Below are 14,009 nucleotides of genomic sequence, written 5' to 3' on the forward strand. Positions count from 1 at the left end.
AAAACACACAAGTTTGCAACCGTATCTTTATATGCAATACAATATTAATATATGACACATCACAGTTCTGATTACAGAGATTACAAGAGAACACATCATATCAAACAACATATCATTCATGTCGACAGTGCATGAAGCAATTTACAAACAATAAATTATCAACTTGTCAGAAAAGGAAATGAACAGAAAACATACAACTTTTTTTTTCTTTTTTTTTTACAGAAATCACTTATAATATCAGATAGCAAGATAGATTTTTTGGCACTTAAGTGAGAAAAATTATAAGATCCTCTTCCAATGTAGTGTGCATAGGTAGCCTTTCCATAAAACTATACATATATTTAATATTTATACAATGTAAGTCTATCTTATTTCTTTCAAATGTTCACAATCCCTTATAAATATTATTAAAGATCACACAGAGAAATAATAGCACTCTATAAGAAAGCTGTTAATGCTGTACATAGTTTGGGAAATGGCTCAATTGGCTTTTAAAATATTTCCATTTGCTTTAAGTGCTAACAGGGAAATAATATCAATACGTTTGTCCCAATTACCTGGTGCTTTAGGTCCCAGTGGTTGGGGCACATAGGTACCTCTGCCTTCAAGTGCAACAGATACTAAAAAAAAACCCCACTGATTTACATAAGATGTTGATCTACTGACATTGAGAGTATACAGTAAGTATAAAAGCTGATTTACAAAGAGCTTGTTTAGGGGGAAAAAGGCACAGATGGTTTCATCAGGCAAGAGGAGAATGACACTGATAAAGGCACATATACTGTATCTGTGTATACTTCCTCCCAGCAACTATTCCCTTACATGATTACCCAGATTTTTAAAAATGAACTTACATACATAAACACATAGAAGCAACAAGTATATTATTGTCGGTCCAGTTATACATCAGGCAGCTTGCATTGGTCGTTTGTCTCTCATGATTCTCAGAGATAAACAATGTTCTCCTCGCCCCCCTCTTCCCCATTCTGTCCTTCAAGAGAGAGGTAAGCCTGTGGGGGAAGAAGGGGGGTAAGAGAGGGAGAGGAAGAGTAGTCATCCTCGTAAAGTCTTTGGCCCGTGACCTCTGATCTCCAGGGTCCCAGGGAGCGCTGGTCCAACTGTGGACTGAAGTCTGCTACAAGGAGAAAAACAGACTATCAAGACAAAAATGTACTGGAGGACTGGACAAAGACAAAAGAAACTCAGCAAATTTCTTCACAGTGTCTTACAACTTATTTCCTATGCATTAAGTACACTTACTCTTGTTGGTCCTCTGTGGCTGTGCAGCAACCTTGCTGTTGTAGGGGCAGACAGTGTCTTTGTTACTGTAGTTTGGGTATGTCAGACCATCTGGAGGCGGTTTGCCATGAGTTTGACTCAGCAGAGTGTTGAGGCTGTTGTAGAGGCTGGCGCTGAGGCCAAGGTTAGCAGTGTAACTGGAGTTGTGCAGGGGCCCATCACGGTTCTTCTTTGGTGCAGAGAGCAGACGTTGGTCGTGGTTATTGTTGGTGGGCTGGTGGAGGTGGTTCTGATGGAGGGAGGTGAGTAAAGCCGCCTCGTTCTCGTACAGTGAACAATTACCATCCAAGCTGCCTGAGCGACTGTGGTTGGGCACCTGGGAAATTCAAAAAATTGATGTGAGATGATAAGTTGAAGAATGTCCTGAATGAACTCCTATTGAAAAAGCAATGAAATACCTGGGAGTTTGATTAGTCATTAGCAGTCATTTATCAAGAAATTTAAGCTCCAATTAGTGAACCCAGTTTAAAAAAGCTTAGATGTCTACACACAATTCAGAATTTAAACCAAATCATCTGGATTCAAGCACTGAACAAATAAAGGTATTAGACTGCTTCCTGTAATATAATGTTGAATAACTCGTTACAAAGCTTTCAGAAACTAAGAGAAAAATGCAAATTGGAAAAGTACAACTTTCTCAGATATTTACAGTTATGATAATATTTCCTTCAAATAAGGGTACTGGCGTACACTGGAAGTTTCAGTATGTTGCAGGGTTAGCTCGTGATCTATAAAGTAATATTCACATTAGCATGCACACATACCGCATGGCCACTTCCATTAATAATTAGATCACGCCAGTATCTGTGGTGTATTGTTAGCATAGCATTAAAGTTTATTTTTCTAATGTGGGTCATAGCGTAACAAAGTGCACAGAATGCATTTTTAAATAAGATACAGGAAGTAGTATTTGTGTTTTCATTTTCTGTTTGTTGTTCAAGTGTTGAGAAAGCAAAACTAACTGTTTGTACTCTGTTTCTTTTCTGCTGTACGTGCACTCCTCTGTTTAGACTTGGAACTGCCAAAACCAAACAAATGGGTACCATTGGCTGATAAAAGGGGGTTGGTAGAATTGGAGGGGTGTTTGTTGCTATATGCTATTTTAAATGCCTTTTGAAGAAGTGCCCAAAATGTGTTTTAGTATCTTTTGTGGTTCAATTGTACAAATTGGGGTATTTTGGTGGACCAGGTGTTAATCGCCTGTGGGATAATTGATTAACAAACACTAATTAATGTCTTTTAGTAGGACCCCACTGATATACAAAGGAGGAGGCTGGACTTCATGAGAATTTTGTCAGTTGTGATAATACCTTGAAATTGAGTGACGCCAGTGTGGAGAACTGTTAAAGGGGCATGGCCTAGTGCAAAACAGAGCTTTTATTTTCTTTTTTAGCTTTTTTTTAGTGTTTTTTACATTTTTATTATTTTGATTTTTTGGCCAGGCCGGCACATTACTTATTACTACACGATATTGATACACAATATTGTCGGTTTCCACTAATAATTAAATACATTTGGACTGCATAACTGTATTTTTGTCTCAGTTTTTTTTTACACAGTAGTTTCAAAACTTTACCAGGAAATTGCGAAGGGTAGGGGAACACACCACACGCTATGTTGATGAGACATGGCACGAAGAATTAAATAACTAGCCAACAATTGGAGAATAATGTGATTGGTGACTTTTGCCACCTTGTTCTTGCTGCTTAAAATGTAATTTACCTTCCTTGTGCTGTATGCTCTGACAATCAAGAAAACCTATACAAATTATGCAGTGATGTATAAAGAGCCCCTGTCCATAATCCTAAACATACTGTATAATGTTTGATATCTGGATGTTGTGGATACCATGACGCCTGGCAACCATGTTGTTGTAGTGCTAAAGAAAAAAAGAATTGTAATTGATATTATCAGCCACTTGATTTTTATTTGCTTAATTTATCAGATTCTCCTAAAAGGGTAAATCCTCATCCATATCACCCCATCCCTCCCTACTTTTATATTCTCTCCCTTCATTACTGTATCACCTTCCTGTCATCCTCCCCCATGCACCTCTTACCTTGAATCCATCCAGTGGTATTGTAACAGGCAGGCTGCTCTGGCGGTTGTGTCTCCAGCTCTGGAGAAGCCTCTGCTGGGTTTCAATCTTCTCCTTCTCCCTCTCCACACTCTTCTGGCCCTCCTTTAGTCTGTCCAGACTCTGCTGATACTCCAGCAGCTGAGCCTCCAGCTGCTCACGCTCGCAGCGCAGTCGCTCAGCCTCAAGGAAGCACTGTTGCTCCCGCTGCTCCAGCAAACTCTCCTGCTCAGTCTGTGAACATAATGCAGACGGGGGACAAATTAAAAGAAAAACCTGATTAAAAGAGTAGAGAATCACATCAAATGCAGATGCTTCCGTGCACCAGGGCTCTCTGATTGGTTTGGTGAGTATCAAAATGATGTGAGTAAAATGCAAGGGCTTTTACAATCACCAACTCTCAACCCACTTGAACACCTATGAATGCTCTCCACCACCATCTCCATAAGACCAAATAACAAAATATAGACTTTGATCTTCAAATTTATTTAATAATGTCTGATTGTCTCTATGCTATATGTCCTGTCTGTCTATGTTTTTCTTTCTATATCTGCAGTACGCAGGTCTCTCTTGCAATCAATGAGATTGCCTGATTAAATAAATGTTGTAGGCTATATTTATAAATGAGGAAATATCTTGAGGAAGAATAGAGCTCATCCTTCAAACAGAGGCTTGGCAAGGAGAACTGAAGCTGTTCTGGAGGCTTGTGGTGGCCTCACTTCATACCAAGACACTTCATTTTTGCTTTTCCTTAAACTTGTCACCCATCTGTACATAGTTCGGCCAACGCTTATTTCTTTTTCTGTGGTTATAATAGAGTCGCTTTTGGTGTTCTTTGTTTAAAAGCCCATTTAAGTGTTTGCTTGTGTATTTTTCATATTCCTGCACTGAGTCAAACATATGCAAAAATAGACAATAAATTGAGTGTGATGGCTCAAAATTGAGCTGCTTTCTGAAAAATTCACATTGTATTGTCCCAGTTGGCACAATTTCATTTCTCCACATGTATTAGGAATGTCCTGGCACTGCAAGATTTTAGAGCCTAGTTTCTTCTGCTCTGTCTGACTTCCTTTATATAAAAATGCTATATGTATTAATCACTAGTCTAACCGAAGCAAAGAAAATGTCAACAGTACAATGGAAACCCACACTCTACTAACAAGTATTTTCTTTGGCATGTTTTCAAATCTAAATTTAATTAGACGTTATACATGGTGCCACACAACGTATTTTGTGTGTAGGGTTAGAATATACAGTACCTTTTGCAAACGTTTATAAACTAGTTAAATGTGGGACTTTATGTTCAGGCAGAAACACCCACATTTAGTTAAAGGAAAAAGGATGTTACACAACAAAACCACAAAATAACATCTAAACTGCAGTGCACACTGCACTGATATCTCATACTGTCTCAAAGATATCTGATTAGGAGGGGTTGAATTCATAGTTTCATGTTTTGTTGATATGTGACAGCCTTTTGAATTTTTGAAGTTTTTTGAATGCAACTTTAATTTGGATGTGGTATAATCAGAAGCTGGTAGATGAAAGATATGGATGAGGCTTTAGTGTGCCACAACACAACAACCACACAATTTTTCAGCTGCCATGGCATGAGAATCAGAGAAAGGAAAGAAAAGGGAGTGAGACTAAACAGATTACGTGCAACTCTGAACATCAGCATGAGGCTCACCTGTAGTCTCTCTCTGGCCACACACTCTTTGTCCCAGCGCTGCTGCTCTTGTTTCAGCCTCACATAGAGTTTCTGTACCTCATCAACCTCTTCCTTTTTCCTGTCTAAACTTTTCTTTTCTACTTCCTCCTTCTTCTTCTCAATACTTCTTAGCTTCTCCTGCTCCTGCACGAGAAAAGAAACCAGATTAATCACGTCAGTGTTTCAAAAAGGGGAAACTGAATTTGACTGACACAACTACACTGGTCTGTATGTAATAAAAAATGTATTTGGATATAAAAATCATGTGACTGATACCAGGTTGTTTTGGAGGGAAGTGAGGGTCCTGAGCTGAGGTTTTTCTCCTTCCTGAAGGAGGAGTTTTTGGACCTCAAAGCAGCTGTCCTGGAGGGTCACAGCAGCCTGACAACACATGGAGGAGATACCTGATCACACTGCAGCCATTATAACATAACCATTACCATATTTAGGCTTAGGCTTCAATAGTATTCTAATGAATTTGATCCAGCTTATACAACCCAATTACTTTAAATGCTCCATATAATCTGTTTGACTTTGAGAAACGTTCAGATAGAAATAACTTACATATTAAAAAGCTGGCATCTAAAGAACTAAAAACACAAGACTTTTTTGGAAAGATTACATAAATGATTAATGTATCTAAAAAGGAACCGGCTACTGCAAACCAACCCTAATCAACCTGGTCACATCTTAGTGATTGATACATTTAATGCTAACCCTATCTTTCATGAAGGCAAATACTTACTCCTGCAGTCAGCCACGTATACTGAGATTTGCGTCTTTTCTCACCTGCAGACTGTAGAGAAGCTGCGTGAGACTCTGGACACTCTCTGCCACCTACAGAACACAATGTTATTAAATGGGGGGACTCTAATGCTTATTTATCCACGAACAAACATTTATCATAGTGAACTACTGTGGTTGAACCTTTAATAATGTTTCTTTGGTGTCTCCTCTTCTTAGCTCAACAGCAGAGCTCCACAACACACCATCCAGCCCTGTCAACTCACTGTCTGATCCAAGGGAGGTAGAGCTCATACTGAGCGTGCTCAGATAATCAGCTGTAGAAACAAGAGAAAAGAAAAGGCACATTGTCAATGTCATAACTTTGACATATTAAGCAATGTGGTCAAGCAGCATGTATGCATGCACGCAGCAGGAACTGACATTACAAAACTGCTTTCATATTTGCAGTGTATTGTTTATCTGTGACTCACGCTCAGAGGGAGACTCCTGGATGCTGCTTCCATGGCTGTTGTAACTACAGCACTCTGGTCCTTGGAGAGGAGAGCTCTGACTTTGTACAGAAAGGCCATCACGAGCCTGCACAATGGTAATCAAGTTCTCCGCTGCAGAACAGAGGAAGCAAACATCCGTCAAAACATGCGCTTGTTCTGTCTTTGGCATATTGAGAGTAACTGTATTCATACTTTATTGAATTTAAATTTTAAAACAATTCTAATAACTATCTACTATTGATATACTTTAAGTTTACTGTAGACTCTGCACACCCACAAGTGATTTAATTTATTCTGGCTGACTAGATGGGGGAGGATGCGGTTAGCTCATTACAGCATACTGATTGTGACGGCCATTTTCTTGCCAAAAAAAAAATTGTGAATCTGAATTAATAAAAGTATACGTGTGTGTATATATGTGTATGTGTATGTGTGTATGTGTGTGGAGGGGGGTCAGGAAGGGGGGTTAAATTAATTTTATATGAAGGATCATTAGTCATTAGGCTAAATGTACGCAGCATGATTGTTGCATCATGTAGTCCACAGCAGTAGCCAGCAGCTTTCTCACCTTCTCTGAGTGCAGCTGTGAGCAGTGAGGAGGCCTTTCGTGGCGTCTCACTATCAGCATCTGACTGCACCAGCAGATGGCGATGTGGCACTGGTTCAGGTGAGCGAAGGGTTAACTCGGTGAGCTCAGCATACAATTGCAGTTTCTCCTCCAGGCTGTCGCAGATGCGCTGGTCGTGACCCAACAACGTCTCTAAACAAAACAAAGCTGAGATTAGGACTTTATTTGGTTATGGATCTATCAGAGAATGAGCTTTCATGTTTCTTGATTATACAATTAATCATTTTTTAATAAGGTCTGGTAACAGATACTTTGTGAATTCACACACAAATGTTTTCATACCTTGGAACTTAGTGATCTTCTGAACTCTCACTTCTGCTGCCCGCTTGGCCTCCTCTGATTCAGCACTCCGCTCCTCTTCCTCCTCTTCCTCAGGACACCTGCCATGTAGGTCATTAATAGTAGGTTAGATAATGAGTAACACACACATGCACTTACACACATTAATCAAGCATACAGACATGCACAAAGAATTTAAGTAATTCTCTGAGGCTTCTCCTTGACTTGATGACTTTATTTACAAACCTCTCTACAGCTTGTCGTATGTGTCTCATCCATGCATTCCTCTCCTCTTTGGTGGTGGTGTGAACTTCATACATCTCTGGTCCCACTGAGGAGGCGGAGATGAGGAACATCCCTCTCTCCTCGTTGGCTACTTCTCTGACGATGAGCTTCTGCAGAGGGATTACTGGAGGCTTCTGGTCCTGAAAGAGTGGATTAAAATAAAAAAATAAGGATGGACAGCTGGACAAGGTGTCTATGATTTCTATGTTTTTCACAGGTTGAGTCTTACCACAGCTGCAAATACGAAGCGCTGGTCTTTCTCTTGCAGGAAAACCAGAACGTCTGTGAGCAGGAGTGCCAGCGTATCTGGAAAAGGAAGAGCATGAATACATGTAGAGTCTGTTAAACTCGAATGATCTCGTGACACGGGTGCTTTTAAACACACCTTTTAGACGTCCTGTGGCAGTCTTCCAGTAGACCAGCCCCTTGTGCTGCAGATTTCTGTTTTTGCTGTGCAGGTCCTGTTTGCGAAACACCTTTCCATTCTTCAGCTTGGCAAAGCTCTTGTTCTCCAGTCGGGCCAGAACTTCCTGCAGCTCCTGACACATATCATATTTACTTACAGTCAGGTCCACTGCTGCAATGATGTCACGGATTTGAGCCAGAGCACTTGATAAGTCAGAGTGTTCCTGACCTCCCTCTGTGGATGGAAGAAGTGACGGAGAAATCTTAGTAAAATAACAAATTATGAAACACTGTTTTTCACTGGACTGCACTTAAATTAAAAAGTTTTAACATTGTGTCTGGCATATGTCAGCTCTCTTCTTAATTAGGCATTTTATAGTGACTGGCTTTGTTCAACCATTAAATGCTCATTGACACAAGTCATAAAAATATGCTCAAGCAGCATATTTAAAACACCATGAATGATATGCTAGTTTTTTCAGTGCATCAACCAGCAGAGAAAAATAATCATTTTGCAAAGAATATATATTTTAGTATAACACATTAATGATGAAAACAGGAAATAACTTCTTCATTTGTAGTTGACATGCTAGCTAGTTTGTATTTATACTTTTCATGTAACACTCTGACCCTAAACATGCAATGCTAGTGGAGATTTTTGGATCATTGTGCAAATTTTAAATTTTGCTATAAAAAAGCATGAAAAATGCCCCTTGTTTTTCCTTTTGTGTTATTGCTTCCACTGAATATGTTAGTGGCTGAGTGTGTTTAGGATGCAGTAGAGTGGACTTACCCTGGGTGTACAGTAATATCCTCTCCAGCAGCACTGGGTACTTGGTGATGCGCTGTGTGACTAGCAGGATAAATTCTGGCACCTCTCTGCGCCTGACCAGTGAGTTATTGCTCTGTTGCTGTGAATAATACGAGAACATTAACTCCTCAATCCAGATATTAAATTAAGATATTTTAAAAGACATATTTTTAAGCAGAATACAGGATGTTGGAGCAGACGCTTACTTTGACAAAGTTTTGGAGTTTCTTGTTCTGCTGTTGCAGCTCTTTGAAGACATTGACGGCCTCTGTGTGGTGACTGCAGAAATCTCCGTACACCTGCTTCATCTTCTCAGCATTTTCATCTGAGAACTGAGAAAGAGCCCGTAAGAGACTCAATGCAGACATTTACAGTGTGTGTGTGTTTGTTTACAAGCATCAATGTTTGCCAACCTGCTGAAGCAGGATGTCTCCAATCTGATGGATGAGGTAATTTCTGTGGTTGTCAGGTTGCGTTGCAGCTTGTCTGCGTTCCTGCAACGCTCCGAAGAGGTTCCTGTGGAAGAGCAAGAGTGGGTCCAAGCAGGGGAAGATCCGGGCCACACAGTCCAAGTCCAGCTGCAGCTCCTCCAGCATGCCTCTCCTGAACACCTCAGACATGACTGTCAACGTTTGGATGTGGTGCAGCTCTGTCTGCATCAGCTCTATATGGGGGAATTGAAGGTGGATTATGGGCACTGACATATCTGGTATGTGAATGTATAAAAGTACAGATCAAATTTTTAGGGTGGGAGGGGGGAGGTTCATAGTTCATAATCTCATTGACTGAGACAACTAGTGTGAACTGAATCTCAGTGCAACAAGCAAGTGGCAATACACTTCTGCTGGGTAGGGACACATTTTAACAGCTTCATGCAAAAACACATTTGTGGAAAAAATAAGTAGTAGAAAAAAGTTTTATGGACTTCAAAATTGTGCACAATGTACGGTATTGAGTTTGCCAATTTACCGGCTTGACTACTAAAAAATAGGGCCAAGTTAACCAATAAGACCTGAGGTACAATTACACAATGCTCATATTACCCTAACTTTAATACCCTAAAATGAAATACTACACTGAAATACAATAAAATGTATAAAGTATTGGGATTTTGCTGAAGTTCCTCTGCAGATTGAAGAAAGAAAGGCAGAATTGTCTCACCGTAAATGACATCCTGACGTTTGATAGTGCGTCTGTCAAGCCGCCTGCAGAACTCCGGACTGACTGCAAAACTCCAGGACTCGACCTCAAGTCCAAACAGGTCAGCTGACAAGTCGCTCATTAGAGGAGCGTCACCAGTATCTGTAGAAATAATGAACATCAATCATGTTTTCCTTTTGAGTTACAATCCATTTTACAGCAATTCTAAACTGTGATGCACTGTAGGTGTACAAATTGATGATGTAAGCCTGTCTTCCTCACCCTGCGAGGTGACTGGAGGGTCGGCTGAAGGGGGAGTCGGTGTGATCGGTGTTCCCTCGTCAGACAATGAGCTGTTTGTGCAAGCTGTCACACTGCACTCACCGTCCATCGCTACTGTATCACTCAGCCGTCTGTGCAGAAATAAAACAAGTTTGATTCAAACGTGAACTTGAGCATTTGAATGGGTGAAGCTTTAAAACTAGTTCCAGTACTTAGACTGAAACCAAAGCGTGCCAATACGCAAGATATTGTTGTTTTTGTGGATTGAATCACAAATAGAGTGTATAGCTTAGAATTTTATTAATGGCAGTGTGGGAAATCTTTTGAAGAGGCTCACTGAAATCCAGAAAAATGTAATGGGTTTTTGTGGGAGCTTTTACTTATCTGAATCAAGCGTCTAAGGATAAAAGATGTGGTATTGCTGTACAGATTGTAAAACTCCCTGAAGCAAATTTGAGATATTGGGCTTTACAAATAAAATTGACTTGTCTAAAGTGGGAACACTGCCATCCCATCTTACCTGCTGTCTATAGAGATGGAGAGGCTTTTGGTGAGAGTTGCAACTGTTTCTTTCTTCTCTCTGGCCATTGTTGGAAGTGAAGAGGAGGAGGTGGAGGAGGGGGAGAAGACGGAGGCTGGAGAGTTGTCTTTCACAAAGTCTGAAAGAGACGCCAAGGCAACGAGCAGGAAGAAGAGTCAGTATAGATTCCCAGAATGGAAAACTTTCCTGTTACAAAACCCAAATACAAGTCTGTTTAGAATTCAGATGTCTTGTTTATATCTATGCAATCACCCACTGTAATAGTTGCTGTATTATAAAGCTGTGAGAAGGTCTGGATTTGTTATTATTAGTTTAACTGGGCATGCAGCCTACAGCTGTGACAGTATGTTGTAGTAATTGAAGCTGACTGTGTGTGACCTTGACACCTTAGTCAAACTCTTGGTCGAAATGCATACTGTAGCTTGACTTTAAGAAATTAAATTATTCTGCCAGTGCATGAGAAACACTCAACCTCTTTACTCATGCACAAACACACACACATAAACACAATCCAGGCCTGATCCCCCACTGAGGCAGATTAAAATTTAACTTTTTTACCAGAGAAAGAACAACAGTGAGAGGAGAGAGTGGGGGATGAGGAGAAATGGTTTACTTAATATACTACAGGAGAAACCAGGGAGGACAGATACAACTAAATAAGTCAAAGACAGAGGGAGGAGATGGGGGGAGAAGGGAGACACATCATAATTTCTGACTCACTCTGTGGGAGGGACAAGGTCTTGCTTTTCATCAGCAAAGCATTCCTCTCCTGCGGCTTCTGAGGAAACATATGATCATATTAACATTAACAGCAGTAAATCACAATATTCACGTTCTTAATGTGAAATAAATGTCAAGTTATTGTGGTTGTAACACAATAAAATCAGTCTATTTGAGTCTGTAAAAAAACTGTAAATAGAAGTATGCCCCCCGCAGCTACTCTGCAGTCATCATTTTGTGACGTTCATCACATTCCAGGAGTGCCTTTGTCACCACGCATCAGAATTTACTCTTCCCATTGTACCCACTTCCCATCAGCCTGCCTGCACTTATTTCTTTTTTTGGCATGTTGCTTTTATTAGACAGCACAGTCGAGTGTGTTACAGGAAACACGGTAAGAGACAGAGGGAATGACCAGAAGCCGGATTTGAACTGGGGGTGATGCAGCCGAACAGACACGCGTCTTGCGATTTCGACAACCCCTAGAGAACATGTGAACCTGCTAGATTCATGACTTGACTGCACTTGACCGGACAGTGATTCACAAAAGTAATAGCTGCAGCATAATAACAACACAAGATTAAGAGATTTTCAGTTTATAAAACAATAATTGTGTTCTTAATTCAAAATACAAAGCATGTATTGTAACTACATTTTTGTGGGCAGTTGGTGTTCAAGAAATACTTTCTGTTTGATTGCTTGACTTGGAAAATTGTTTGTAAATTATACAAAGAAGCCCAAGTCATGACTCATGACATTGCTATTTTAAGCAATAAATCATTTAACATGACAATAAATAAAAAAAACACATCGTCAAACAACGAAGTAGACCCAGGCATGCAATGTGCTGTACTGTAAATCATCAACATCTATGTTTGTGAAGTCTTTTAGAGTTTATTTTCCTTTAAACTACTATTTGAAATGATTCAATGTTCTTGCTCATTGTTTTTGGAGACCAAATGTGGTGCATGAGTCTGACAGTTACCTTGCCACAGACTGTGACTGACTCTCGACAGTTCTTATGGACATTCAGGCAACAGTCTACGGACAAAAGCAGATGAAACCCCAGTTAATTTAATCAGTAAACTGCTAATAAACAAAATTACCACATATCTGGATTCAGTGTCCAGATGGCTGTCAAACTGCCCTGCTCCCTGAGATGAATGTTAACTTGGTGGGAGGAAGAAAAACTGACTTCATGTCTTTAGGCTAAACAAAACATCAAGGCAACACGTGCGAAGAAATTTACACAAACCCTGAGCAGTTCAATCACCACGGGACATAAAACATCAACAGCACTCGTACTGTAATACTTACTAGAGCACTGCAATAGCTCCTTCCCAGAAATAGACTTATCACAGGCCACACAGAGAGCAGGACCAGATGGAGACACAGGTACAAACTGGTGTCCATTAGCGGCTCCTGTCTTCTCCTTTCCCTCCTTCACCTCTTTCCCCTTCACCTGAAACACAAGTCATAAATATTTTAAATCTACACATTCAGCTGACATTTACTGCAGTTACTGCCAGAATATCATGTAAACTGCCAAAGTAGAAATAACATGACTCTGAGTAGCGGGCAGAGAGAGACATATATCAGTGATCTTCTTGCTGTAACACACCTGTTAAAGAGGAGTTAGTTGAGATAAAGGGGCCTCTGAGTGAGCCTTTCTGTTTACTTTGTTAAAGTCCATGGGGACGCTGCTGTTGTGGTGGTTCACCCTTAGGGGGGCATTCGGGGGATCCCTTTGTGTGTGTGTGTGTGTGTGTGTGTGTGTGTGTGTGTGTGTGTGTGTGTGTGTGTGTGTGTGTGTGTGTGTGTGTGTGATACAGCAGTGTTTATTTTCTCATCAAACCTAACAAGGAAGTCTGTGAGTGCGTATTTGTTTTTTGACTGTTCATGCACATCATATGTGTCTCTGCCTACATGGAAACATGTTCTCCAACACATGCGCACGTGTTTATAAGATTGAGAATATACTATGGAATGTGTTTTGGTTCCTCATGCTGTGTTGGGGGTCAGTGCATTATGTAAGAGAATATTTTCACTGTGTCCCGTTGCTAAGACCTAAGGAGAGGGAATTTTCTCCCTCACCAAATAAAGACACCGTGCACAGACAACAGCACCCCAGCACAGGAATTCTGACATGGTCTGCCTGTGAGGTGGTAAACCTTTTTACAGCATTACTTTTGGTTGAAAGCCTTTCAGCTCAGTTTCCTTTAATGAGCTTCTACTTTAGACATTTTTCAATCACACTTTACACATGTGGTAGAATTGTGGAATGCATAATTTTTTATTTTCCACTGAAAGAAAAAGCAGATCTGTTTGCTCACCTTAGTTTTGTTACGAGTGCTGGACATCCTGTTCTTTAGGAAGCTGAAGGTTCGGCTGACTTTGTACTTCTCTGACTCGACTTTAGATGGGATTATGTATTTATCCCACTCCTCATCCTCGATCCTGTTTCAGTGTGAAAATTTAAGTAAGTAGTCATCACAAACCATCACTTCATTGGCCTGTTGAAGACTGCAACATTCAAGATCAACATGCACACCCTTTATACAAGTAACTGCTATTTTAGTACTTTTAATATACT

At 40.2% G+C, this 14,009-nt stretch overlaps 1 protein-coding gene across 1 annotated transcript in view; it reads right to left on the reverse strand.

Annotated features, from left to right (window-relative positions):
- Nucleotides 1-191: 191 nt before the first annotated feature.
- Nucleotides 192-14,009, reverse strand: part of LOC128365383 (rho guanine nucleotide exchange factor 28-like) — a 38,057-nt gene continuing 24,239 nt past the window's right edge. Inside the window, exons 16-38 of the mRNA XM_053326094.1 lie at nt 13,750-13,873; nt 12,734-12,878; nt 12,402-12,457; nt 11,417-11,474; nt 10,676-10,814; nt 10,156-10,286; nt 9,895-10,035; nt 9,147-9,397; nt 8,940-9,065; nt 8,716-8,833; nt 7,903-8,157; nt 7,747-7,823; nt 7,479-7,657; nt 7,236-7,333; nt 6,894-7,085; nt 6,305-6,436; nt 6,015-6,148; nt 5,877-5,924; nt 5,364-5,468; nt 5,067-5,231; nt 3,359-3,610; nt 1,261-1,615; nt 192-1,135 (exon numbers count right to left, since the gene is read on the reverse strand). Coding sequence (XP_053182069.1) covers nt 945-1,135; nt 1,261-1,615; nt 3,359-3,610; nt 5,067-5,231; nt 5,364-5,468; nt 5,877-5,924; nt 6,015-6,148; nt 6,305-6,436; nt 6,894-7,085; nt 7,236-7,333; nt 7,479-7,657; nt 7,747-7,823; nt 7,903-8,157; nt 8,716-8,833; nt 8,940-9,065; nt 9,147-9,397; nt 9,895-10,035; nt 10,156-10,286; nt 10,676-10,814; nt 11,417-11,474; nt 12,402-12,457; nt 12,734-12,878; nt 13,750-13,873 — 3,472 coding nt within the window. The 3' untranslated portion in view covers nt 192-944. The remainder of the gene's footprint in view (nt 1,136-1,260; nt 1,616-3,358; nt 3,611-5,066; nt 5,232-5,363; nt 5,469-5,876; nt 5,925-6,014; nt 6,149-6,304; nt 6,437-6,893; nt 7,086-7,235; nt 7,334-7,478; nt 7,658-7,746; nt 7,824-7,902; nt 8,158-8,715; nt 8,834-8,939; nt 9,066-9,146; nt 9,398-9,894; nt 10,036-10,155; nt 10,287-10,675; nt 10,815-11,416; nt 11,475-12,401; nt 12,458-12,733; nt 12,879-13,749; nt 13,874-14,009) is intronic.

Source organism: Scomber japonicus, chromosome 9, assembly GCF_027409825.1.
Source record: "Scomber japonicus isolate fScoJap1 chromosome 9, fScoJap1.pri, whole genome shotgun sequence".
NCBI classification, from domain to species: domain Eukaryota; kingdom Metazoa; phylum Chordata; class Actinopteri; order Scombriformes; family Scombridae; genus Scomber; species Scomber japonicus.